The sequence below is a fragment of the Equus caballus genome, chromosome 16, assembly GCF_041296265.1.
Source record: "Equus caballus isolate H_3958 breed thoroughbred chromosome 16, TB-T2T, whole genome shotgun sequence".
In the NCBI taxonomy this organism is placed as follows: Eukaryota; Metazoa; Chordata; class Mammalia; order Perissodactyla; family Equidae; genus Equus; species Equus caballus.
In genome coordinates this window covers 30,457,928-30,485,106 of record NC_091699.1, presented here as the reverse complement: position 1 = coordinate 30,485,106, position 27,179 = coordinate 30,457,928, and the positions used below count along the sequence as shown (strand labels likewise).

General features: G+C 40.4%; 1 protein-coding gene across 23 annotated transcripts in view; it reads right to left on the bottom strand.

Annotated features, from left to right (window-relative positions):
* The window catches only part of FOXP1 (forkhead box P1), a 411,515-nt gene that overhangs the window by 78,290 nt on the left and 306,046 nt on the right, over positions 1–27,179 (bottom strand). For 12 of the 23 annotated variants that reach the window (XM_023621177.2, XM_070238621.1, XM_070238614.1 and 9 more), the window contains 4 exons: positions 15,041–15,178; positions 13,906–13,995; positions 8,374–8,527; positions 2,508–2,712 (listed from right to left, as the gene is read on the bottom strand). In XM_023621177.2, the coding sequence (XP_023476945.1) occupies positions 2,508–2,712; positions 8,374–8,527; positions 13,906–13,995; positions 15,041–15,178 (587 nt within the window). Of the gene's footprint in view, positions 1–2,507; positions 2,713–8,373; positions 8,528–13,905; positions 13,996–15,040; positions 15,179–26,104; positions 26,337–27,179 lie in introns of those variants that run through there. The other 11 variants (XM_070238624.1, XM_070238617.1, XM_070238618.1 and 8 more) reach the window with 4 other exon arrangements.

The window sequence follows — 27,179 nt, the reverse complement described above, 5'->3', positions numbered from 1 at the left end:
AGTTTTGAACTATCTTTAACTTAAGGTGCTCATTTGTCTTGTTCATTATATTCAGTCAAAATGTGCTGACGAGAATTTTCTTCTAATAAAGCCACAACTAGGAACCTACCAGATAATCTGAGAGATCCAAGAGATAAGGTAGTGGCATATAATTTCAGAGTTGTTTCTTCTTTGCACGTACCATTGGAAAACTGAGCCTGTTTTTACATCCAGATTAAGGCTCAGTGGAATGTGAATTCTTTTCTGATCCATATTCTGATTCTAGCATGTAGTAGAATGAAGATTAAGCCCAACATTTGTGCAGACAAATAAGGACCATTAAAAAAAGTCAAACCAACTTATTGTCCTGGAATTCGACAGTCTCTTAGATCCATTTACTTTCAAATGCACCTTAAGACGTGAAAAGGGCTATTCTTCTCCCACTTGCCTCATTGCTAATCTATCAGCTGACTGCAGATACATAACCTTTTAGAATGAAACTGAGCAGTGCATCTAAACAAGAAGAGTTTTCTGTGTCACAGGAAATCTGTGCAGGCTCCACAACGGCCGACAAGATTGCAACAAATACCTTAAGTGCACCAGTCGGCATTTTTCAGCGTACGGCCTCCTGCTCTGCCTATGGATAAAGATGTAATTCAATCACTCCACAGTAAATGGATGGCATCGGCCTTAGGACACCAACAGCAAGTACAGCAAAGGACGACAGCCTAGAACCTTTTCTTTAAAGTGATCTAAGGTTTAGTATTTGTTTTTTAAATTGCAAAGACATCATAAGTGATTTATAAGCGAGAGTTAAGCTTGGCTTCCAGACATACAAATCCATCCTCACTGGAAATAAGAGAAGCACACTGGGTGCAAGGGCTCCAAACTGATGCCTACTGTCCACCATCCTATTCTTCGAACTCTTCTAAACCACTAAGTCTTAAGCATCTTTTCGTTCTTCCACATCTGCCATGCAAACTCCAAACCGGTCTTAAAAGAACAGTTGCAAGTTTTGTTTAAAACATACATAATGCTCATCTCTGGCCACCTCTCATAGTTTTCATGCTTGAACATCATATACACACACACACACACATATTCAGATAATTTTTTCTGTGATTACTAAACTCCAAACAGATAAAATGTTGCTGGTATAAAGACACACATCTAATTCAACCAGTGGACTTGTTAATGTTCAATATTTCAAGAAATATATGAAATTACATTTGTAACTGCTTCAGTAAAACATATAATTAAAAAACCTTTCACTCAGTCACTTTTATTAAAAACCAAAATATAGAATCTGTTTTTCCTGATGGAAATGACATTTACTATCACATAACACTTTTAAGGTCTCTTCTCTTCATGTGTGGAAGCTCTGTACATGAAATATATAGGAAACCGTTTAAAAATAGTAAACTGAGTGGTCAGCCTGGTGGCAAAGTGGTTCAGTTCATGCGCTCTGCTCTGGCAGCCCAGGGTTCACAGGTTCGGATCCCAGGCGCCAACCATCACCGCTCATCAAGCCATGCTGTGGCAGCATCCCACATAAAATAGAGGAAGATTGGCATAGATGTTAGCTCAGCTGACCATCTTCCTCAACCAAAAAGAGGAAGATTGGCAACAGACGTTAGCTCAGGGCCAATCTTCCTCTCATTCACACACACACACACAAAACAGTAAACTAAAAAAAATTTTTTAATTTTAAGAGCACTATATATAGTCCACTTTTGAAAAGCATTCAACAGCAGTATTAATGCTCTGGGTGCTAAGGTACAATAACATGGATTAACAGCTTCATTTTCTTAGAACAGTACACTCGCAGGCTGTACTCTGGATCTCTAAAACCACCTCAGCTTCCACTAACATCCAAGTGAAGCTCAGGGCAATTACAAAATACAAAGTCTTAACTTCCAAATAGGAGTACGGCAACTGAGACAATGCTACAACATATCCCCCATGATCAAGAAAAAGTGCACTGTGCATGTCTGTGTGTGTATATACATGGACCCCTTCCATCTCTCCATCCTTCAAATCTTCACTAAAGGTTTATCACAAAAAAGGCCATATCCTTTGGGGACACAATGATGAAAAAGATGGGCCTGCCTTCAAGGAGGGCAGTGCACAGTAGCATAAGTTCTATCTTTTCTCAAACCGTGACTCCAAATTGCCCATGGCAGATAGAAGACATTTAGAGCCAAGGAAATCAGCTTGTACGGAGTGAGCAGTTGGCAGAAAGAATAAGGCTGGAAGCCTTGAAATCCAACCCATCCAATGAGAAACTGAAACACTCGGCCTGGGTTCCTAAGCTTAGGTTAGATCTACATAAGTGCTAATTCCATGTTGAAAGGTGAAAATAATTAGATGCTTCACACCCAAACCATATTGAAGACATTCTTAAGTAATTATATGCCCATTCAAGTCACATGGATCCAATTAGGGATCACTGAGATATGGTGATGTGAGGCCACCCACCCCTCCAAGTTGAAGATGTTTCTGGACCCATCTCAGCGGCTCGTTCCTACCTTTCCCTTTTGGGAGTGTGGACTGAGAGCTGTCCATTGGTAGAGGCATGTGGGTTCATTATTAAGGAGGTCTTGGAAGGGGCAGAGGAAGAGACACATGTTGTGGTCAGGTCCAAACTGCTATGATTGTTGCCTGTGGTTTCTTCCGCAGTATGAGCACTTGTCACTTCTTTCCAGAGCTGCTGCAGTTCTGCTGGAATCATGCCTGAAACAAACAAATTGGATAATTAAATCAATTAACAGCTAATTCCGTCCCTCTTCAAACAGTAATTAAATCAAAGAGTCAGTAAACAAAGCCTAGTGTTCGGGGGGTTTTGGTGTGTGCAGTTTTTTTTCCCTCTCAACTCAGGCAAAGGCAGTAGTAACAACCATGTCCTCCCCCTGAGCAGTGGAGCTGAAGTGCCCTCATCACACATAAAAGACACCCGTGAAGAGGATTCAAAAGGCAGCTACTTTGCAAAGACGGTATACCTCCATCCAAACTGTTGTTTCTAGATTTTTGAAAAAAAGTGGATAGATGTTATTGTATTTTTAGACACAAAGAAGGGCTCAAAATAAATTTGCTCAACTATACTATTATGACAACATGAACCACAAAATGAATAATTTTTGTGCTTAAGTCTTAAATGATGACAAATAGCTTTGTTATTAAATATAGTTTTTATTAATCACTTTTAGACATAAATTATGAATTCATATCGTCTTCCTGAAATGCTTTTCAACTTTTAACAGTCAAATTGATTATACTATGATTATTTCATTAACACACCTATCTTCCTCATTAATTTTGGTTTCTAGAACCACATGCTTAATTGATGGATGTGTCTACTGAAAAACTGTATAACTTTTTATACAAGTAACACTATTATTACTGTCATTTCTTAGAGCAATGCTAATGAACCATTGCAGAATAAAATGAAAACGTAAAATAAACTTGGGAGTAATAAAGTTCTCTTGTTTTTTAAGAGGGTCAAAATGGACACGGGTCTCAAGGAGTAAGTGTCAACCCATATTTTCCCCCAAGAAGAGTTACAATCAGTGTGTCAATCTCACTATTGTGGACCTCATAGCCTTTATTCTGGTAGGATGCCTCCACAGCCCAGGATCTCCAAATCCAACCTCAACGCCAATTCTGGCGCATATACATGCACAGAAGAAAAATACTCTAAATGGCAACTAACAAAAACAACAAACACCGCCAGCTGCTTCCATTGAAAAGACACCTAAAAGAAATCACGAGCCCTGTACATCGTAAGGAAATTCCGCATTAGAACTGGACGTCTGGATTGCAGTTCATTGTTTCAATCAACTGTAACATAGCTATCCTAGAAAGGCTGCCATTTTCTGACTATATAGCAGCAACTGAAACGGGCATGTTTCTTACCAAACCTAAGGTACTGAATTAAAAAAGAAGGCTGTGTGCATTATATTCATTTGAAACACATAATAAAAAATGCCAAGGTCTAAATTTAATTTATTTTTGTCATTTAGAATACAATGGATAGATAATCATCTCAACGTGATCAGCCAAACATCTTTACTTTGCTAAACTGTTAAAGATTTTAATTATGCTAGCATTGGAGAGCACTGGTCTAATGAGGCGATGGACTCCAGAGAATCCGAGTGGTTAAGAACTGTGAAATGAGTCTGATAGGATTTTTTTATATTCACCGTGGATCGTTTGCATATCAAAGAGGAGTAAATTATTGCACAGCAGACCAATAACCTTCCCCGCCTTTCTGAGGGGAGCATTAACAAAAACAGTTGGTCTCTCCTAACAGTTCTCCACGAAAATGTTCAAATACTCAAGTATCTCCAATTAATATATATTATAAAGGAGGCTTCAAATGATACATTAAGTGGTCAGATATTCTTAGAAAGCATCCTCGACAGCCAAGTCAGTTTTCTTCTTCCTTCATAAAAATCAAATGCCAATTACATTTTGATGGATTTTGTCCCAAATGAGCATTTAGTTATTAGGCATATTCAATTATTACTTGTCCCCTGAAATTAAACCTTGGAGGCAAATTAAACAAAGGGAAAGGTCACTACACAATTCCATGTCCGGTTTTGCTGCATCTGAGCTATTATTTTCAAACACCTTGTGAAGTGACATGTGGGATGTTGTTTGTAGCTATCAGGCCTGCCACTGCTGTCTGCTCACCAACAATTACCTGTGAATGTGGCTGACCCTCGGACCGCTGTTTACTCAATTGAAACAATAGTGAATAGGCTTGTCTGTTGATGATAGCATATTGATATAAAGCCACACAAGTCAACACCTATTTTTATTTTCTAGGGAGTAAATACACACGAAAAGAACAAGCTGCCTATTTTTCAACTCAACCTAATTGATTTCTGGGTCAGTTGCATGGGAGGCGGGGAGATGGAAGAACACAGTTTCTAACAACTGTGTTAACACTTTCCCTGCGAGAAAAGCAGGACTTTGAAGCTGTTTTAAAAGTAAGCTGTTCATCCAGCAAATAAAGATAAAGACAAATGTCTTTTCACACTTGTTACACATACAGAGGACTCTAACGTCACTCTACTCTACTCTCCTTTTACGCCAACGGACTAGCAGATCACTTTCATCATCCATGGGGAGAAATGGTAAATAAAATAGTAACTCACTGACAGACATCAGGCGTACTTCTGGGTCAAAGTACAATGTGATAATCACATTTAAGAACATTCTCATCAGACTTATAGAGAGGCAGTCAAGTCAGTCTTCTCCATCAGTGCTACACCTTGTTAGTGATGCTAAACTGTTAGTCCAATGAATACTATCTACCAAAGGACGATGTTATTTGACAGCCAAGATCTCACGATAGAATTAAGACAGATAAAAGGGAACCTAGTCACTCATCACACTAAACGGTTATCAAATTTCCAGGAAGCATGCATTTCTTCCAAAATGGTAGACAGGACTAAAAGTACCAAGGTAAACAGATCCATGAACAGGTACATACTCAAGCATGTAATTTTCTCCTATCTATAGTTTACATTTAAAAATTAGGAGGTCAGGGGCCGGCTCTGTGGCCAAGTCGTTAAGTTCGCGCACTCCGCTGCAGCGGTCCAGGGTTCACATCCTGGGTGCGGACATGGCACCGCTCATCAGGCCACGTTGAGGTGGCGTCCCACATCCCACAACTAGAAGGACATGCAACTAAGATATACAACTGTGTACAGGGGGGGTTTGGGGAGATAAAGCAGGGGGGTAAAAAAAAAGATTGGCAACAGTTGTTAGCCAGGTGCCAATCTTAAAAAAAAAAATAGGAGATCAGAATGATATTGAAAGTATACTTCTATATGGAATTACTGGCGCTAGGGAGGATCTGGTGATTAAAGAGACCACAGTGAAAAACAGATCTGCTAATTATGTAAATCAGACAGAAGGCCCTACAATAACCTTAAAAACAACAAAAATATCCATTTCCTAACATAAAAGCTTCAGGGAAAAAAAAAGTCTTCAAAATATTACTCTTTACCTATTCCTATTCTTGGATCTTTATGCACGTGTTCAAGGTAACTTAACCAAGGCCATGAGCAGGTATGTAAAAGAATCTTGATGACTACGATGAAGTGGGCTCACCAGCATTTTTAACATGCAACCCCTGTGCCTTGCTACATTTCTTTTTCCAGGACAACTGGCCCCTTCATTATAAAAGAAAATGCAGACACAGGTTTAAAAAATGTATGTTGTGGGGACAGTTGACAGATTACTGTTCATGGAACTCAATTTCACAACTCCAGGTATCTCTGGCTCAAAGACAAACAGAGTTGATCAACCTTTTTCTGTCCTTGTACATCCACACCCAGGTGACCATGTTCAAGCAAGCAGAAAGTTGATTTAAACCTCATAATGACATCAGTTTTAAGCCATCATCTCTCTGATAAAAAAAAATTGTGTTGTAGTCCAACATGACTGAATTCTCAAGCCACTTTGGGCGAGGGGGTAGGGGAGACAAAACCAACCTCCTGATTCCACGAAAAATAGCAACGACACTTCACTGCAAGAATCTCACACCGGAACTATTTATATTTACATTTATGCATCTTGGGCATACATAAAGGCACCCCTCAGATTTTAAATACCCTTCTTCCTAATGTTGCAGAGGCTAATAGTTACAGCAGACTGCTAAGCATATCAATCAATGCCATGACTAGAGAATTACCTACCAGTGTCTCTGATATGTTACTGCAGAGATTACACTTCATGCATCACCACATTCATTTCTTTCACATTACACATGAGCTTGTCTTGTCACTGCCCAATTGCCCTCTTTTGGACAGCTTAACTGATGTAGTCTAACAATGAACCTTAGTGAGCAAACTCAATAGTATAGGAGCGGTGGGAAAAGAGCAGAGAGGTTGAAGCCTGAGTCCAGTGGGTGTGTCAGAACAGCCTGCAAGGTTTCCAACAATAAACCTGAAGGTGTAATTAATGCACGTTCTAACATTTTGCAAGCACAAAAATGCATTAGCCGATGCGTCGTTTCTTTTCCTCCTGTATTGCTCAGTTACCAAATCTTCTATTTTGACAGTGATAGAAATGCTGATTATGTATCAAGCAGCTGAGCAGTAATGGCAGAAAGGGGAGGAGGGGCAAGGGGGAAGTTAAAGGAAAAAGCTCTGGTTTCAACATTAAAAACATAAACAAAAATGAAAAAAAAATAAAGGACGGACAGAAATTGGGTGTGGCTGACTGAAGAGAAAAGATTCAAATGCAGACATGCCTCAGTGGCTCCACTTGACACCAAGAGTGACTGAACACATGGCCATGCCTTCCACCCATGAAGGGTGAAGGAGGTTCCCCATTGTCAACCCTCTTCAGAAGGCAACCGAACCCAAGACACCAAAGGCTTTAGCTACCAGCCTTTAAGGCATGAGCATACATACACCCAAACCCACCAGAACTGAAAGGACTGGGGCAAGTGAAATCTGCTACACCACGTATGGGACGGGAAATTATATTTCAAAACACAGCAGACACTTTCTTCTTTCCTTCCTTCCTTCCCTTCTTTCTGGTTCTGAATAATCCATTTGCATTCACATTACACATGTGAAAGTCAGAGCTGTTTAAACCAAGAGGATGTCCTAAAAACAGCTAGGCTGCTCATTTGTTTCTCATGCCCAACACCCACAGGAACAACATGTCGATGGCTTTTCAAAAGAAATTTTTAACGCCATGAAATCCTGTTACTTTTCAAGGAACTCCAGTTTTTGAAGAAAAGCTAGAGATAGAAATGCTACCTGTTCTGATGAGTGTAGAACTGCCCTCCTCAAAAATCAAGTCAGACAAAAGCAAAGCAGAAAGAAAAAAGGGAGAAAACTCAACAAAAAACAACTTTGATTTTTATAACAGAAAGAGATGAATCTTAACCATTCACAGAAAAATAAACCTGAATCTATCCTTAGATATTAAAAAGTGGCATTATAAAGCATTATTAAGATTTAAAACAGAACAAGTTACGTGATATAAAATGCAGCTTAAAATGACTAACAAAAGCCTTCAAGAAAATTCATTTGTGATTCCAAACAGAAAACACTAGAAGATCTGATTAAAATGCTCAACAAGTCAAAGTGGTCTTTCTTTCTCTTACTCTAAGAATATGCAACCATGGGATCAGTGCCACTGCTAAGCCTTCAGAGACCACCCCATGTCTTCATTTTGGCATCAACAAGCACTTCAGCTTCTACAAAGGTCCATCATTACTACCCTAGCCAGCTTTTCTTCTAAGTTTGCATATGCATGTGTTAGATGGACAATTTCCTTAATAATGAGCTGGAATATATCACGAGACACCCCACCACCTCTGCCCCCAAGACGTAACAGAGTGACGCCTTCTGTATAATCAACGCTTACCTTGAGCAAGGGGTTGGAGGGGAAGGGCAGGCTGCCCCGGCTGAATTGTTAGAAGGCCTTGGCGCTGCAAAGACAGGAGGTGCTGCTGCTGTAACTGTTGCATCTGTAAAAGCTGCTGTTGAAAAGCCAACTGCTGGGTAGCCACCTGCTGTTGCTGTAAGAAATCAGGAAGAAAAAAAAATGAGATGGCCGCTTCCCAAGGAAGGTTAAAAGTATGGATGATTCAAAACATGCGGGCATCGTCAAATACTGGGAACGGTCACTAGAGTTTAGTGGAGGGCTCGGTGTCAAGACTGGCTTCAAAAGGACAGAAGACATCACCTCTGAAGAGAAGTGAGGGGTGGACATATTGCCTTTCTGCCGCCTGCTCCCTTAGAAAAACAATTTGTCAATCAAGTCAGCTCTTCCTACAGTTTCAAAGGCCTGAGTTTCTGTCGTCAAGATGTGAACTTCTAGACTTCGAATTTTTAATTATTCACACTAGAAAGAAGACTGCACCACTCTGGTCTGGAGGGACTTGAACCCTGAACCTTTGAGGTGTGAAAGAACAAGCTGCCTTCCTCCCGCCTGCACCCCTGCACCAGGAGGAGCTTTTAACTACTGTGTTTATCACTTCTGACATAAATAAATGAGAAAAAATCAGACCTTTGAAGAAGAAAAACTTCATCTAATATTGTTAATTAGCCATGACAAACGATGAAATAACATTGTAAATCTTTCATAGAAACAGCCACTAGATTTTAATTACACACATTCATAATTTAGCAAACAACATCGTACTCGACTGTGAGTGTTTAATGTGAAGGACACTTTAAGCTTCAGATGCCTTAACTTGGCTTTAGTTTCAGAAACCCCTAGGTCTGCCTGCTTGTCCCGCTTCCCCACCCGCTTTGTTCTTGAAAAGAAGGGGCTTTACGATATGATAAATATCTTTTTGTTGATTGGACAATGACAGGAGGAAAACTTTTGTTGTGTAAAACATCAATACATCATTCCTGTGTTTAGCAGGCCTTGCTCCAGCCAAAAAAATTAATGTAGATTTCCTCAGTAATTATCTGAGTGATAGAAAGATAATACAGTGCAGTAGTACAATAAATAGAAGGAAATTATCTAATATCCTTAATCTGCTAGGAATCAAATCGAGGTGGAGGTCTTAGCCACATTATGGCTAACAATTACGAAAGGAAAATTAACCCTTCTTTGCAAAGGGTTCTTTGTAGCCAAAAAAAAAAGATTCTTTCAGAAAAGAACAAGATCCGTTTTCCTAATTCTGAGTATTATTGAAAACATCAGAGAGACTTTCACAGCTGAAAGGACTACCCACCCCTTTCGGAGGTTCCAATCACTATCCTTTACAAACAACTGCAGTCACTGAGCCTAAGACATGACCTTGATCTGATACATCCGTAAGATGGTACGCGCCTCTCAAGACCTTCCGATGCGAAGTTCAAAGGAAGAGAAAAATGGTGGTTTCCTTTCGGTCTCCATGTAGTTTATTTTACAGTAAAAACCATCATTCTCATATTAGCAACCAATTTCAGACTTACTACCACGCCACTGAGAAAGTTAATTGAATTTCACTCCGAAAAACAAGTTCTCTATCACTGACAACAAAAATTTAAATAAATCGAAATGAAAAGCCACTGTTTTCATTTTAAGAACAGCATGCATAAAATGATCCAATTGTTTTCACCCCTTCCCAAGTTATCACATTAATGTAAAACCCAATGATAGTTATATTCATGTCAAAACGATTTTTTCACTTCTTCTACAGATATTAATTTGCGACATTTAAAAAAGAGAGAGAAAAAACAACACTGATAGAATAAAAGATTGAGGGATTAGCTCTTCTTGAAGGAGAAAATAACGGGGGAGTGCTGGACTTTGGGGAGGGTGTTTCCTGTCTGACTGTAAATGAAATGTTTAAAAAGTTTGTATTTATATAAAATGACTGATGTCTTTTCTGTTGTCTCCGTGGCCATCCCTAACAGCTCATGAAAGCTGTCCACGTTTGAAAAGCCAGGATATAACAGTATACAAGGCCCATTGTCCAAAGAAAGAATTTAAAAGCAACACTGGTTGCCAAACGGTGCTCCCCACCCAGTTACCAAACACAGGATACGAGCTGGTTTGTTTACTTCTCACAATTGAATGCATACAAAAAAGGTCTCGGAGCAGTCCTCTCGACAGGTCAGTAGTCAGTGTTAAAATGCTAAAATGCCCTGATAAACCTCACATTTCGGATCCCCTCCCTAGAGCTGCAGTCAAAGGTCTGTTTTCCTTTCTCCAGCTCCTCCCTACTGCCTAACATAAACTGTCATAACTGCCGGGACAAACGGCCCTTTTAAAACAATCAACTTAGCCTACCTCACCCACACAGGATGGGGTCTTTTTTTGTAGCTTGACTTAAAATTAATTCTGCCTTCTATTTTCCACACTGGTTCTGTCAAATATTAATGAGCAGTCGCTTAAAGAGCTGTTTGGGCTACAGGAGATCTATCTGCTAAGGAAGGTCTCAGGTCTAAACTCAACGTGGAGCCTAACTTTCCTAAGGAAACATCTCGAGGCAACTTTAGAAAAAACAGAGTCAAGGTACATTGTTCTGGCTAAGGATCTAGGGTCTTGCTGCAGAGGTAATCAAAAAAGGGAAAAAGGAAGGGAGCTGATGATTCGAAATTATGAGCCACTAATGACTGGGGATTCAGTAAATTAATACACTTGCTCCATCTGTCAACATCCAAGTTCAAACCTTGTTAAAATCATAACCACCAGTCCGCATCATGAAATTGCTACCATGCGACTCTATTTCATTGTAGCACAAAAGGACCACCACCTGCATGATAATTTCAGGAGCCTACCCCCTTACCTCAAAGAATAAGGTGCTCTTAATCCCTGTCACAAGAGGTCTTGGCCAAATCCACTGGCACCGTGAACATACAGTGGAATGTAAGGAGACCTGCCTGCAGGTCTGCCTACCCTCCACGACGTTAAGGCAGCATACTCTCCTGTATCACCTTTGCCTTCAAAATAGATGACAAAGCGTGACCACAGCAAGCCTAGTGTCCCGGAGATGCTAAAATGCTCCTACAACGCCTCACCTTTTCCTTGTGCAGACACAGAGTATTCCCTTTTTCTCCCCGCTCCCTTCCCAAACTCAGACACCACCATCATCTTTGTGTGCCGAGATGCCCCCTTTCTGACAGCAGCAATTTGGGAGAGCTAACTTTTATCCTTCCTTCTGCTGTGTAACTTTCCCCTTCACATTTCTTTATCTGCCCTCTGAGCTCATGTGAACTTTCATGTTCTCCCAGCATGCAGACGTGCATTCCAAACTATGTCTAACAGACCAAATAAGAGGTTAATAAGAAGTGGCAACAGAAAGGAAAAACACAATCCCTGGTAACTGATAAGAATGACAGTGGCAGCCCTTTTTTGTTTGTCTTCAAATATAGAGTTAAAGATCTTTAAAAAACTAAATTTTGATGCCTTTGAAAAGGAAGAAGCACAAAATAACAACAGGGGGTTATTGCCTGCGAGCCACAGGGGAGAAACTCCATAATTCTTATTCTCCCTTTTGAAGGCTGTTAGAAATCTGATTCAAAAAAGCAACAGCAGAAGGGGAAACCTCTTGAGGCTGTAACCATTTCCTGTGATCATGCATAATGTGCTTCAAAAGTGGGTTTTTACCAATTCTGTTGATCAATTGCACCTCCTTCATATCCCTTCTTTTTTCTGCTGTGTTTACATCTGATGTGACTGAATGACAAGCACTGTCTGAGACTGTGAAACAGGCCTGTCATGTTGATTTATGGGCGCATCAAACCACAACTTGTCCAAACTGAAGCTCGCAGTTCATTAATTAGAGAGTTGTGACTTTGAAGTCAGCTTTCAGACTGTGGTTTTTAACATTTGGCTTAATTTATATGCTCTTGAATGTGGATCTCTAAGGAAAAAACTGAAATTCCCTTCTTGTCTTTGAACTTCTTTTGACCGCACAATAATCATTTCTTTGTCCAGAGTGATGCCTGCAATCCCAGAGTCATTAACGCGCATTGAACTGCCACTGATGAGTAAGCCCTACTGAATTAGAAAAACAGCCAGCAAAACAAAGCTGAGAGCCTTCTGCACAGTGATATCTCACAATTACATGCCTTCCCTCCCTGTGCCATTTCCATTTTAATTACTGTTAGTCCTTTAGATTTACATTTTAGACACTTTTTAATCTGTTCCCTTTTTTATTATAGCAGCACCCGGTAGCGCGCCACTGTACTTAAGGTTGTGTGTCAGCATTTTCATTAAAACTCCTCCTCCCCTTCACCCCAAAAATGCCTCTACTCCGCAGGGGTTTACATCCAGGCTGCTAAACAGGACTCCAGGGTGAAAACTTGGCAGGGCATAGAAAATGTACCCAATTTGTGTTGAGGGAGGAGCCAGCGAAGGGAGAATGACTGGGTCATTCCCAGCACCGCGAATTGGCGCTGCTCGGCATCCACACTCACGGGAGGGACAAGGAAGTGGAGAGTCACCTGCTAAGACTCCTTCCAAACTAAATGAAAGTGGCCACCTGCTTGGGGCCAGCGAAGAAGCCCTTAAATTGAACTGTGAGCTGTTTATTAAATTATATATTGTGTCAGTCCAAGGAGAAGTTAAATGAAAAGAATTCAGTCCATAGTAAAAATATGAGCAGGTGAGTTACGAGGGATAACTCTGGAATGGGTAGAAGGATGTCATGATGATGCATACAAGCCCGTAGATAGCCCCCCAATAGACTGGGCCTTACCCACATGGAAATGTCTAGAAGGCGAGAGGGAAACTCTCCTTGTGAAGGCCTTACCATTGATGGAGCCAATCTTGTCACCTAACCGACTGGTGTGGCATATGCACTAATTAGTGTTCTTACAAAGTACCGTGCACACAGAAGCTACTGTAATATGCCATTTTTTGTCAGGAAAACACAAATAACGCAAGCTGGAGTCGTCTCTACCTTTAACTCGTGCCCTCTCATACATGCCTTTCACAATTACGATATGGACAACTTGCAGGAAGAAGTGAAACACAGATAGGGGTGTTTAATCTTGTTCTAACTTGTTTGTTTGTTTGTCCAACCTCCCAAGAGATTATTCTTCCAAAGGAAAAGGCCATCACCACACACCCAAGCTCTCTGAGCTGGGGAAAAAAACCTCAAGTGTGTGTCCAAGTAGAATTTTACTGAAAGCCCTCGGCTTCCCCGGGGTACATGTTGCCCTCAGTTGTACCAGTTTGCAAAAGTCGCCCTGAAGGACCTGCCCACGATCCCTGTTCCCAGTACTGACACAGGGACACCTGCAGTGGCGCTATAAAATATGTGGTGGCAAGCAAATGGAACCCAGAAAAATCTGAGAGAAAACAGGACAATAACTCTTGGTCTGAAAGCTGAGAACCGATAGAGTCAGCTCAGTTGTGCAATCATTTAAAAGATGAATGACAGTTTAATAGCCACTAGATAGTCCTCTGGGATCTGTGGTTTGAAAGTAAAATATGTATTGTCGGTACCTCTTTAGGCTGTTTTCCAGCATGTTGTTGTTGTAAAAGTTGAAGCTGCAACTGTTCCTGTTGTTTTTTATAGAACTCTTGAAGCTGCTGCTACAAAGGAAAGAGAGGACGGTAAGTAACAGAGGGTAGCGCCAATCCACTGTCCCTTTCGGTGCCATACACAAACTGTGATTTGAAAAATAGCATCCTTTTATCTGTAATGGCCTGACCTTTAGTTTGAAACTTGACAATAAATTTCAGCGCACACTGACTATTCTTGGCATTATTGTTTGAAAAGTAATCTCCAAAATGAACTGATGAAAAACATACCATTTTCTACACAAACTAATTAAAATAAGGCAAGGAATGACCTTTGATTGTACAACAAAGCTAAAACGCCCTTGCTGAGAGAGTCTGGTGAATCTCTACAGCGAAATGTGCGCGTGCTTTCTAAATGGTCGGGTTGGGCAGTGTGGAAGGCTGTTCAGTGTATGCATCAAGAGCGTGGGCAGTTCCTCTGCATCCCGGCCCCACCACCTCAGCCCAGCGACTCCTGTCACTATAGTACCAAATCTCATCTATTTGGTTCAGGGGTCCATGAAGCCCGAATATTAGGTCCCCAAGCACAACGGCAGCCAGAAGTTCATTTCAGCATCAGCATACAGGGAAGAAGAAAAATCAACTCGGCAGCTCACAATTAACCAACTCCAAAATGCTTCTTTATGTTTAAAAGGAAAATTCTGTAAGCTTCTGAGTTGAAATGGGGACTTCAAGAGCTGTCACATTTAAACCTGCTCCCAACATGCTCCCCGTTTTGCTTTGATTCACACCATTTAGAAGCCTCTGGGCTTACCAAATAAAAGAGTGTAAAGCCACATAAGCCTAAAAGATCTTATTTCTACCAAGTCCAATTACAGCCCTAATCTCAGTCCATCGGGTACTCTCTAGGCCCAAACCTGAATTGCTTTGGCAGGGTCCTTCTCTTTCAGGGATGCAAATACAGCTGATTATTCTGGACCAATCTGTGCCCAGCCCCACCCATCCTGCTCTGCTTACTCTTCAACGGGAACAGGAGCTGCTCAGGTGAGGGGAATTCTGAATGGAGCGATGGGCCCTGGGTTGTGTGGGATGCCGGAGGAGGAGGAAGGACAATTACCTGTTGAAGCATGAGGGCCTGCTGCTGCTGGAGGAGAACCTGGAGCTGCTGAGGGCTCAGCACTTGCTGCTGGAGTATCTGCTGCATTTGCTGGGGAGTGATAACTTGAGGTGTCATCATAGCCACTGACACGGGAACCTAGAACGTTAACGAAGGATGAATAGGAAGCCAGGAAATCGCACGCACGCAGCACTCAGCCTTCCAGGTTCAGTGGCAGAACGTCATCAGCCTGCTTCAAGGATTGACCAGTTTCCCACGCACCACGTATTGATCCAGAGGGGATGCGGCAACAAATCCTATTTAATCTATTATGGAGTTTATTTTAAATAAAGAAAAATAAAAGAAAACCTTTGCAGCCCTGACAGGTGTTCCAGGCAGTCTTAAAAGCAGACAAGGAGCAAAGGCTTAATAAATGCTCTCTGGAGTTGGGTTAAAAGATCTCAATTTCTTATTAAGAATGAGTCTTCACTCGCAGCGAGCTGTAGGAAGTTAACACAAACTTGAATTCTGTTTTAGGGAAGAAGGCAAATAGGAACCAGTACCTTTGCGGCTGGAGCTAATATGATCCACTTCCTCTGTGGACAGTGATTTTGAGAATAATCAATGAATGATCAGTCTTGTGGATAACTGAACTTTGGGCGCACCTTCCGAACTTGAACATAGACCCTTCCTATGATGCCTTTTACCCTTCCTTATTCACCCAGCATACAGATGTCTCAATTCTTTCATATTATGTGCGATACCATTAAAAGCCGCTTTCCATGACATTTCAGTGACAAACAGCTACAGTGATGAACTTGATAGCATTTCATATTTGCAACTGTTAACACATTTCTGCACGGGCATCTCTGCAAAGAACCTGCACACTGTATCTGAAAGGATGATGTCTTGTTCAGATAAAACACTGACATTAAAATGACAGGCTGTCTTGGCCAAGGTTACACAAATTGTATTCAAGCGGATACCTAATGACAATGCTATGAATTCTGCAAGCTTTCTAGAATGTAATTTAGCTATTCAAAATAATCACTGCACTTGTGTTTAATTTGCAGACTACATGAGAACCATTTTGTCAGTCCCCGTAACACAAGAAGACTATTTCATGAAACCCCCCCCAAATAAAAAGATAAGGAAAGAAAAAAAACAATGAAAGAAAAGACAAAACCTGTGTCTTCTAACAGTAATATTTAAGCATCTTACTTTTCTTTGGTTTCTAATCAAACATGTGACAGCAAGAAGCTAGAAGCAGTAAAGGATATGCTTTGTTAAAAAGGCTCTGCTGTCATCTCATGTATTACAATAAAAGGTAATAACATGTTTTGCACTTTGCCTGTGTGCCACTTAAAAAAAAAATCCGGCAGACAATAGCTGATCAGAAGATAAAAGAATTAAAAAATCTTTCAGGGGAGCAGTAAGCAAAAGGGAGAAATGCAGTATTAATTTTATGTAACATAATGTCTTAATATGCAGTTTATCTTGACTTTTTCACATGATTTGTCCTGTCATTTGCATAGCGAGCTCTCATTCCTAATTTCACAGTCATTATGCACTGATGTCCCGATTTCTCAGCATCACTAATTTTGATGAACTAAAAATGGTTCCTGAAGGTCAGATTCATGTACAGTGAACATCCTCCACTGTTGTTGTGGGCACGTTTTCTGTGTGGGGATGTTTATGCACAAGTTTCACATTGTTTGGAAAACACTAGCTAGAACATTCGAAAAATTTCATTAACCCAACTCTGGAAGGTCATCAACGAATTTTTCCTATTGCAGTGGCCTTTTAAGTGTAGATGTAGATACACTGTAATTTAAAACAGATGGGCATGTCTGAATATTTTTATATGCAATAAGGGACAGATATATATGAATGGATAAATTATCCTTTTAAAAAGATACTTCCTAGCATGAAATATCACCAATGATTAGAACAGTGAACTTGCATTCAATCTAGGGCAAACACCACGAAGACATTATCAAAATATCTAACCATCTATAAATTAATTCCAATTAGTCTACTTTGCTTTCATACAGAAGAAACTTTCTGAATTTTTCAATATGTATTGGGTGCCAATCACTATCCTTTGAGCTGCTAAGGCCAACACATCACAATAGAAGTTTACTTTTCCTTGAGAGTTGCATCATCATACAGGGAGGTTTGATCAAGCAAACAAAAGAACCATGTTTAAGGTTTCTTTTTTCCTCTGCGTTTCTTGGATGATGTACAATATAAATATTCTTGAGCCAAATTTCTGATGGTGATGAACAGGAAAACAGACAGGAATAGGGTGGTGTAAGATCTAAACTGGTGATGAACACAAAATTAACAGTGTTGTAACAGAAATCATCATAGAAACAATCTCTTGGTCATAATTTTTAAAAGAACGCTGGAAAGCCTCTGCTAGAAAGGGACACAAAAAAAACTTTTGGAGGTGATGGAAATGCCATCTCTCTTGATTGGGGTGGTGGTCACACAGATGCAGACACTGGCCAAAATTCTTCCAACCGTACACTTAAAACGAGTATATTTTATTATATGTAAATTATACTTCAATAAAATCGACTGAAGAAGTTAAAAAAGGACTGACACATACGGTTAATGTTTAAACCCTTACACACAGCAAATAGTTCAAGTCTCCTTTTCCCACAGTTATTTATTCAATTTTTGTAGTCATGTTACAGAAAAGTAAAATGAACTTGAGTCTCCCCTTCTTTTTTCCCTTTGGACATTTTGATGGAGGTGCTGATGAGTAATAAAATGCTTAAAGCAGCAGGCACAGCCAAAGGAGGGAAAAAAGCAAGAAGCCTGAGTAATCCTTCAGCCTGGTGATCGGTCGCTGAATAATCAGAAGTAGGCTATTATATCCTGACGGCCTTAACTTTGCTTTTACTATCTGAAACCACATTTTCACACCAGTTAGCTCTGAGCCTCCAAAGTGGGCTCGGGCTTAATTTATAAATGAAATAAAACCGAGATTTCCCCAAAGTTTTGGCTCCAACATGTCATGAAAATAGATTATGGGAAGCTTTAACAAACATATCCGAATGGACCAGAAACCATCATGGGGTAGAAAAGGAAAAAAAGAAAAAAAAAAAAATCTGAGCACAGGTTAAGGCTTTAAATAGTTAAGAATTATAGCCTACATATCCACTCCCTTAACTCTCAACATCCAACTTTTTCATGTAGCTAGTCCCTACTAATACTAGAATCAAAGGGCAGGCAGTACCAGTGAGAGGCTATTATAGCCCACACTTTATTGCCCATTACTACTGAGGTCATTAGCGGCAAGAGTGACTGTACCGGTCTTAACCTATTGATCACTGTAACTACTATCATTTAATCCTGTGTTGAATGTCTGGAAAGCGGCTAAAGGCACACAAGAGAGAGAGCTTTAGCATTGAGAAATATGGCCAAAGCTTAGAAATTACACTTTGATTCATAAAATGTAGCCAGTGGTTTAAATCAATAGTATTTAAAACAGTCATGTGAGTTTTTAACTACAGCGCTCTAATATTTATGGGCCCCCTCTTTGGGAGTATTCAGTCAAAACTAAACTCCCCCCCCCCTCCCGATTCTACACCATCTGCCTTAACCTCCCTGAGATAAAAACATTAATTTCTGACGTTTTGTGTGCTACAGGGCTCATGCCTTAACTGCAGAGTTCAAGCTAATTTTTGATTTCTCTCTCAAATGACAATTTCAATATAATACAAAAAAAATTATATCCCCGATACTGTAACTACCCTCTCTGTTTGAGTATACAGAAATGAGTATGTTTTATGAGTTAACAATGAATCATAGAAGGCAATTTATGAAGAACTAGAATGATTCTGTCTAGCTGCCTTCAGGGATCAGAAATTCAAATTAAACTTCTGGCAGACATTTAAAGAATGCGAGCATACAAAACTGAATTTAAAAAAACACACACACAGTTAACACTCTTTCGCTGAGTTTCAAGAGGAAATCGTGAATTAAAAAAAAACACACATCGCATGATACCTTGTTGACTGATACCAATTGGGTGTGGCCGATCCCAGGTGCACACAAACCCGGGGGAATGGCAGAAATACAGCTGTGCTTGGGCCATCGGAACGCTGCTAGTACAGGCCTGCTGCTACCTTAATACCAGCAACTGGGAAAATGTCGTTAGCACTAACAAGTGCTGTTAAAGGCCCTTACGCTGCCGTGTAAATTCTGCCTGATCTAGTTTTCTTTTACTTCAAAATGACTTTATATCATCTGAATGCTAGAAGACTATTAAATAATATGCCTCATTATTTTCTTTTATTCCTAATGGGCAAGGGTAGGCGATGGGAAGGGGGAAAAAAATCTAAAAAGCAAACAAACAAATAAAAACACCCATAGAAACAATACTTATTTCTAATCTAGGAGACAATTGGAGGAATTGGGTGGGAGGGGAGATGACACAATATAAATACTGAAAATAACACATTATCATTTTTTTCACTTTAGTTTACCTTACCTCCCGTTAACTACAATTCTGCCTAGTATAAATACACATAAAGTCTGTACATCAGCATCTTCTCATATTGCTATGTGTTCAAGTAATAAAAGTGAGAAGATAGAAAATTTCAAAATACTGTTTTATTTCCCATCATCTGGATTAATAATTTAGAAACCGTTTTTAATCTCTGGTTATTCACCATGTGTACGTCCCAAGAACCTCAAGTCCCTTTTAGACTTCAGGCTGTGTCTGGATGATAACTGACCAGGTTAGGCAGAGTTACCTGGTTCATCAAATAAAAGCAAAACAAATTAAATTAGAAGGCTCCAGAACACCAAAACAAAAGCAAAGAAAATGGATCCATAAAAAAACAAAAAGAAAGGAAAAACAGCGATGCCAAATTTTATATGACCATATAGAAAGTAAAAGAAAATAAACACCACTACCACTGCCCCCTGTGAAAGGCAACAGTTTTCATAATTAATAAGCCAATGGACACAACTGATCTATCGGCAAACAGAAAAGTTAGGAACCTTCTATCTATTCCCCATGGTATTTAGAAAGAAGGAAAAAAAACAAAAAAACCCACACAGATACCATGCAAGGTAGCTGTATCACAGAGGAAAGAAAATACATTTCTGACATAATATTTCAGTCTACAAAAAATAAAAAAAAAATGCCTACTATTCATGTTAGAAGTATAATTCTGCTTCATTATGGAATTCTGCTTTTTGTATAACTCTTTTAGACTTAGCTATTTTGCCACAATACTGTACAAAGCATTAAGGCAGGTAATGGTTATTATATTAATGCAAAATCATCTAAGTAGTCAGTCATTAGCATAACTGTTCTCTCAGTAACAATACAACCACCTATTAAAATTTTTGAAAAAGAAAGACCTCTTTAAAATGCAATTAGCATTTCATTTTTTATCATTTTGTTTATTACATTCTATCAAGAAAGGCTATCTTTCTTTCAGGAAGAATTGTATGGCCAACACTTGCCTGCCAATCAGGAGTTATTTCAGGTTATCAACCCTAATAAGCAATCTCTAGCAAAGCTCTCTGAGCTCTTCTTTTGTCTTTAAATTTTAAAAAGTGGCCTAAATTCCTACTTGTTTACAGCACAGGCAATAGTGGAACCTCAACTGCTCTCCTCTTAACATCTCCCATGCAGACAAGGTTACTCCACTAAGTGCCAGCATAATTGTTTTAGCTCTAATAAATATCAGCTTCATTTGCATAAAAATGTAAAGTTTACATAAATTAAATCGCTTCTCCCATTAGCGATTGTTAAATACAGGAAACAATGGAAGCTACACATGAAAATAATCATCCAATAAGCACTGATCTTTTCAACCTAGCAACTATTATTATTATTATTCAAATCAAGAAAAATGCCTCCCTCAATCTCTTTCTCCTGTAGGAGGGATGCAAAACAATTTAATGCACGTGAATCAAACCTGCTATGACATTTTATATTAACAACAACAAAAATTGTTTTTAAGTGCTGCAAATAGGAGGAGGGGGGAACTATTCCAAGAAGGGACCTCAGAAAAGATTCTATCGACAGATCTTTAGCTCTTGAAGAGAAAAGGAAGAGGCCTTGGCTAAATAAGTTCTCTTAAATTGAAGCATTATTCAAAAATGGTGAAAGAGACATAGCAACTGTATCAGTCCTATTTGAGACACATACATGATTAGAATAAGGAAAGAGAACTTGCAGACACAGTTGTAGATCAACAGATACTGTTCAATAAAGAAAAATAAAACGTTTCTCTTCTGTCAATAAAACATTTTCTAAGACTCAGAATCAAATTTACAGCTCCGCTTTCTTCATGCTTTAACCAGCACAGTAAAAATTATAGGGAGCTTAAGTGCAAATATGTATTTTTTTCCATATTTTTGAGATGGAGGGGGGAGGGCTATACCTGGATTTAAACACGCAGGTAGGCCAAAAGCAGGTCACTCCAAAGTTTTATAAGGCCTTATTTAGGGTGCAATCGCCTTTTTTTAGAATCATGTACAACATAAGTCTCTCAAATTGTGCAGTTTCTCAGGCCTATTTCCAACACCTTCACCTTAGACATCACAGTTAAGCGAAGGGGTGCAAATCAGATTCTAATGAGAAAACATCAGTTGCTTCTTTGACAATCTCACCATTCACTGATTTATTTCTAATGAAGACAAAGCCCAACCAAAAGCTCCCTACGTGTTAAAGGTCAAAATAGGTTCAAAAATGCCTAGTAAAAATCAAGGCAAGTGGGAAACCCGTGAGGACCCGCCTCATGAGGTGGTGTGACAATTAAGAGTAATTGTACAAAAAGCCATCTTCAGGAAAAAGTAACCGAAATTAAGCTGCCACAACTGTAACAGGTTAGATGAAAAAAATCAAAATTTAATGCATTCTCCCCTGTGTCATCTTGTTTTGTCAAGACATCAAATAGAATTGGGAAGTACAAAATAACAAGCCCTTGAGAAATCACAGAAGCCGACCTTTTTGATGTTGTTGATTTACCTTGTTCTCAGTTATTTGAACAATGATGTTTCAGATTTAAGGGCACGATAAAGCTTAAAAATTAAAACATGATCCCAAAGTATTCTATAAAAGTGCGCCATAACATTTAGCCTGCATCTTCATTGATTAGCTGCTTTTAACCGGATTTGAAAACGAGGCACAAACCATGTGCTCGATATTCATTTTTCTCATTCTAAATTAATTTCTCTTCAAACAACTGCCAGGTTGGAAGAGGGACTCAGAGAAGATCATGCCTCCAATGCTAAAGGAGAGGCCCAGTTTAGCTCTTTGCAGATAATTCAGGTCCCCACAATCTGCAGAGGACTGTTTAGCTAAGAGCTACCTGAGTTTTCTTTTTTTAAACGAAAGAAAAGAAAGCTGAATGCAGAATGCCATGTATGAAGAGGCAAGAAAGTATTGCACACTCTGAAATGACTAAAACGAATGTCCAGAAATATCACGCTGCTTCCAAGAAAAGAAGCCTTTCACCAAACAAAAACAAATTTAGCTTAGGGAGTTAAGACGATCCCCAAATCTATCCAGGCAGGTATACATAAAGCTACATTCCTGCCCCAAGAGATCTACAGCTCACCACCAACACAACTTTACTCCTAGCCTCACATGAAATATTATCTACAAAGATATATAAAATCAGTGTATCACAAGATAGCTTTCTCTAGTTTTATATGTAGATAGCTTCTTCTACTAGAGTATACATATGAACCAAAAAATACAGCAGTTAAAAACATCTGTTTAAAAGGCACTAAAAGTAAAGAACCCAGTATTTACAAGCACTAGTAGAATTTGTAAAACCTGGACATTAATAGCTATTTAATGATTACAACTCCTCGTCATGAAATTCATATTTTTAACATGTAACACTCACAGACACAATTTATGTATTTATTTACTCGAACCTTCTCTAGTCAACTGTTGCTGCATTATTCCTCGCTTATAAATCACAAACTACCTGAAGTGGATTCTAACTGGCCATTGTGTTTGCCCAGTTACTAAGAGCAGAGTTTTAAGTTTCTCTTTAGTGCTGTTCATCTGCAACCAAACCACATAATAAAATGAATTTCTGCAACCTTCTTTTCTGCCAATTCAAATGTTACTCAAATTTTAGTTGAAGCTCAGAAGCTGCTCACAATATTCTCTCCTGAGTGTCTCAGAAATATAGGAACTCAAACACATTTCTGCCACATTAGCCAAGACAAATCTGGAATTTCATTGCTTTTAATTAATCTGGATTTTAATTTCACTGTATCTTGCACTTGTGTGGAGGCTGGCTGAAAAGTTGCAGAACTGGTCAGTGTCATGAAAGAGTTTATCTTTCAAGTGACAGCTCCTGACAACGTGCAAATACAAGGCAGCGATGGTGAGGGTTTTGTTTTTAAGGTACATTTAACTGCAAACAAAAAAAAAATATTCAAACCAACCATTCCTATCATAAGCTTTCTGATGATTTATGGTTTACCAACTGAGCAAGGTTACGCAACACTGCATGCCTTTAGATGCGTTATTTCAGCTAGTGGAGATTTAATTAAGATCCCAGCCTCTAAAATCCCTGTCAAATGAAAATTCAGAGAAGACAATACACTATATATCCTCATGCAGAATGTTTCCATTCCATCCTCTGGAAAAATATGAGTTAATCCGCGTTTCTATGGCTGCAGACAAAAGTTCACTAATTTTGTTTTCTTTTGACACTTAGCTTGTTTTCTATTCTATGTCATGAGATCATTCCCTTCCAGGGAGGGAAGAAAAAAATCGAGAGTGAAACACATTGCAGAAAATGCACTTGACATTATTATCCGACATTATCATAGCTTAGCTATGATGTCATCACATTTTCATATAATCAGCCCATGCTTAGAAGAGTTTCATTTAATGAAATATGTTTATTTAAAAACACAACACGAACGGGAAGCCTACCTTCCTTGAATTACTCAGATTAAATAACTGACATGTTATGCTTCTCATTTCCCTCACTGACCAACTTTTTATCAGATGAGCTGCACATATGGGTAGGAAAGAAAGTTCTTGGGCAAACAGGAGAATATAAAGTCCAGTGCATACTTTCATTCTGTAAGTAGTCCTTAGGGTTAAAAAAAAAATGTCTTTAACAGATTTCTTCTTATGGATTGGTATTGACCTATGCTTTTTTAAAAAAAAAAAGAAGAAAAAATTTATGAGCATGCATGTGGCCCTTTACCTAGTCCAATGTATTTTTATTGGCATCATCTTAATATTTGGTTGCTTATCTCATGCCTTCGAAATGACAGGTGCTTGCAGTCTCGTTCTTGACAGGCCACTACACAAATAACTGTCTTGCCTGAAAGGGCTAATGCAGTACTAATGAACAATAAATCAACTTTGACTATCAAGTGTCAGCCCAATCCGTTCTCAGCTCAGCTCTATCACATCCTAGAGTAACTCAGCCAGTGTCTCTGGGTAGGCAGTCTGTATTTTGGTTTCATTTTTACACACTTTTCACTGAAATGTGTCAGGAGCTACAATGAATCACATAAAATAGAAGCCGACCTTCTTTCAATTTATGCGGAGGGTATCAATTAGGAGAGTGTGCTTCTGTCTTCATTGGGTTTACTTAGTGAGGAGTCTTAACGTTCAAGAAAGCTCTGTATTCTTTTAAACAATAACAGCAACACATCACATCCTCAACTAGACTCTCAACATGATCGTGTGTGAGGTCTGCGACAATGACATGCTTTACCACATCAACCACCTTTGATGGCACGTACACATTCCTCTAGGAAAATCCATTACCAACAAAAGAACAAAAAAAGCGATACAGGGCCACTTCTAAAATAAAAACTTTACTTGATTTAAACTGAAAAAAAAAATCGGGTTCTTTAACACAGACTTCCTAATGATAAAATAAATGTAACTTATTTTTTTTCTTAAGCAGATTAGTCACTGATAGTATGATTCACATTTCCTGTTATCAGGCTTAATTTTTCCCCCAAATGTGTCACTTTCAGAATGTTGGAATCTATGGAAATTAGGTGATTTGCATTTTTAAATTGGCTTGATTAGAACATTTGGTCTGTGAGAAGAATAGGAAATTATTAGATATTTTTCTTATAACTGGCAGGCCGTGAAGGAGTTAATCCCAAAGAGGAAGAGTCTATATGTACTTTGCTCTAAAACTTTACCACCCACTTCCTAAAGGTCCCCTCCTTCCCATCACGACACTTGGGGGGGGAAAAAAAGAAGTCTCGTTTCCACTGACCCTCTTTCAAGCAGTTCTGACAGTTGAGTTAGCCACATTTAGAGCCGGTTCAGATGGGAGTACCCTGCACGTCCACCCCAAACCCCGCTCACTACTTAATTCACCAGGAAAGTAATACAACAGAGGCTGAGACTCCCCAACCTGCCGGAGTGTCCCTTCGCCCGCCTGCCCGCTTCGGTGTGGGGCTTTATTCCTCCCCCACCCCGCTTTACTGTGTGAACTCCTTGAATTTGAACAGCTATGCTGAAAATAGCCTGGACAGATATAGAAACAAACTATCAGAAGCAAAGAAACATCCACACGGGTTACACTGAGATGGAAGACTCCTTGTATATTTCACACGCTCTGAAAGTGACATAAATCACACCCCAGATACGTCCCCCGAATGGAGTGATGGCGAGGGCTTTACCAAAGTGGCTGCGTGAAGGCCAGACCAGCAGAAAATGAATCGCAAACGAAAAAGAGAGAGCGAGCGAGAGCGCGAGAGCAACACACAAGCAGGACTTCCTCCAACTCTCAACTACACCCCACCCATGAACATTTAAAAAAAGAGCGAGCGAGAGAGAAAGGGGGGAAAATCTCTCTCTCCAGGACCCACAGGCCTGTAGCTCCTTCTTCCCACCCCTCCACTCCCTTCCCCCGCCTCCACTATCCAGAGCGCAACTCCCATCCAAGTTAGTAAACAGCGATTGTGATGATTATTTTTTAAAAAGACTCAACTTAGAAACCCTCGGGCGCTCCTGCCTTCCCCCGTGAGGCCCCAGGAAGCTGGCCCCGCGGAGCCCGGGGAAGGAGAGCAGAACGGCAAAGATCAATCATAGGGACCAACCTGACACTCTCCATGTAGCCGCCAGGCGCGCGGAGCCGGCTCGGGGCGCCCGCGCGGGCCGGGCGTGGGGTCCGGCGGCCTCGGCGTGCAGGCGGACTGCACGCGCGCAGGGGCGCTCCGGCTCGCGGGCTGACAAGACGCGCCGCGCCGCGCCCACCCGCCCCGCCCTGCTCCACCAATCACAACCCGCCTCTAAACACCCCGCGCCGCGCCGCGCCGCGCCGCGCCCCACACAATGGGCTCCGCGGCCCGCTCCCCGCGCCCGCGCGCCCCGGCCCCCTCCGCGCGGCAGGTGAAATCACGCTCTGGTGCAATCCTGCTTTTGTCTCTAGCGCAACTCCACTTAATTGCTGTTAACCCTTTGACCTGCCTCTGGCTGACGTCTGGGCAGCCGGGCACGGAGCGCATCTCGCCCTGCGGCCGGGGCTGCCTGTTTGGGGCTTTTGGTTGGGTTGCGTCTTTCGTCTTGGAAACTGACAAAGAGTTGTCCGAACCGTTCGGGGAAACCCGAGAGGCAGAGGAGGGGAGCCGGCACGCCCGGCGCACGCCCGCCCGACCGCTCGGAGCAACTATTTAGAATCGGAAGGGGATGCGGGGCTCAGAGGCAGCGCAGAGAAGCGCTTTCCTCGAAAACGGCCTTTGCAGGAGAACTTTCGCTTCACGTCGATGGTTTACCCAAGCTTTGGCCTCTTTTTCTCCCCCTTTTCTTTCCAAGACTCGGGCTCGCCAAAGTGTGCTTGGCGCGCCGAGGAGAACTAACCTGACACGGGGGTTGAAATAAATAACAACCAAACGTGCCTCGTCGCTGAACCAAGCGACTTCCCCTGTAGGGCGACAGCTGCTGAAGAAAGCATCTGCCACGCGTTCGCTAAGAAATAATTCTTTAAATTCCTTTCTTATTTATACAACAACAGCAACAACAAAAGCTACTCTCAATAAGCACTTTAAGATGACCTCTATCAGAAATAGTCACTGCTCTTCAACGCTATTTAAAGCTAAGTATAGCGTTGAAAAAAAAGTCCCCAATATGCTAAACTTTGTTGGCTCAACTGGCACGACTGAAGTGCCAGGTTAA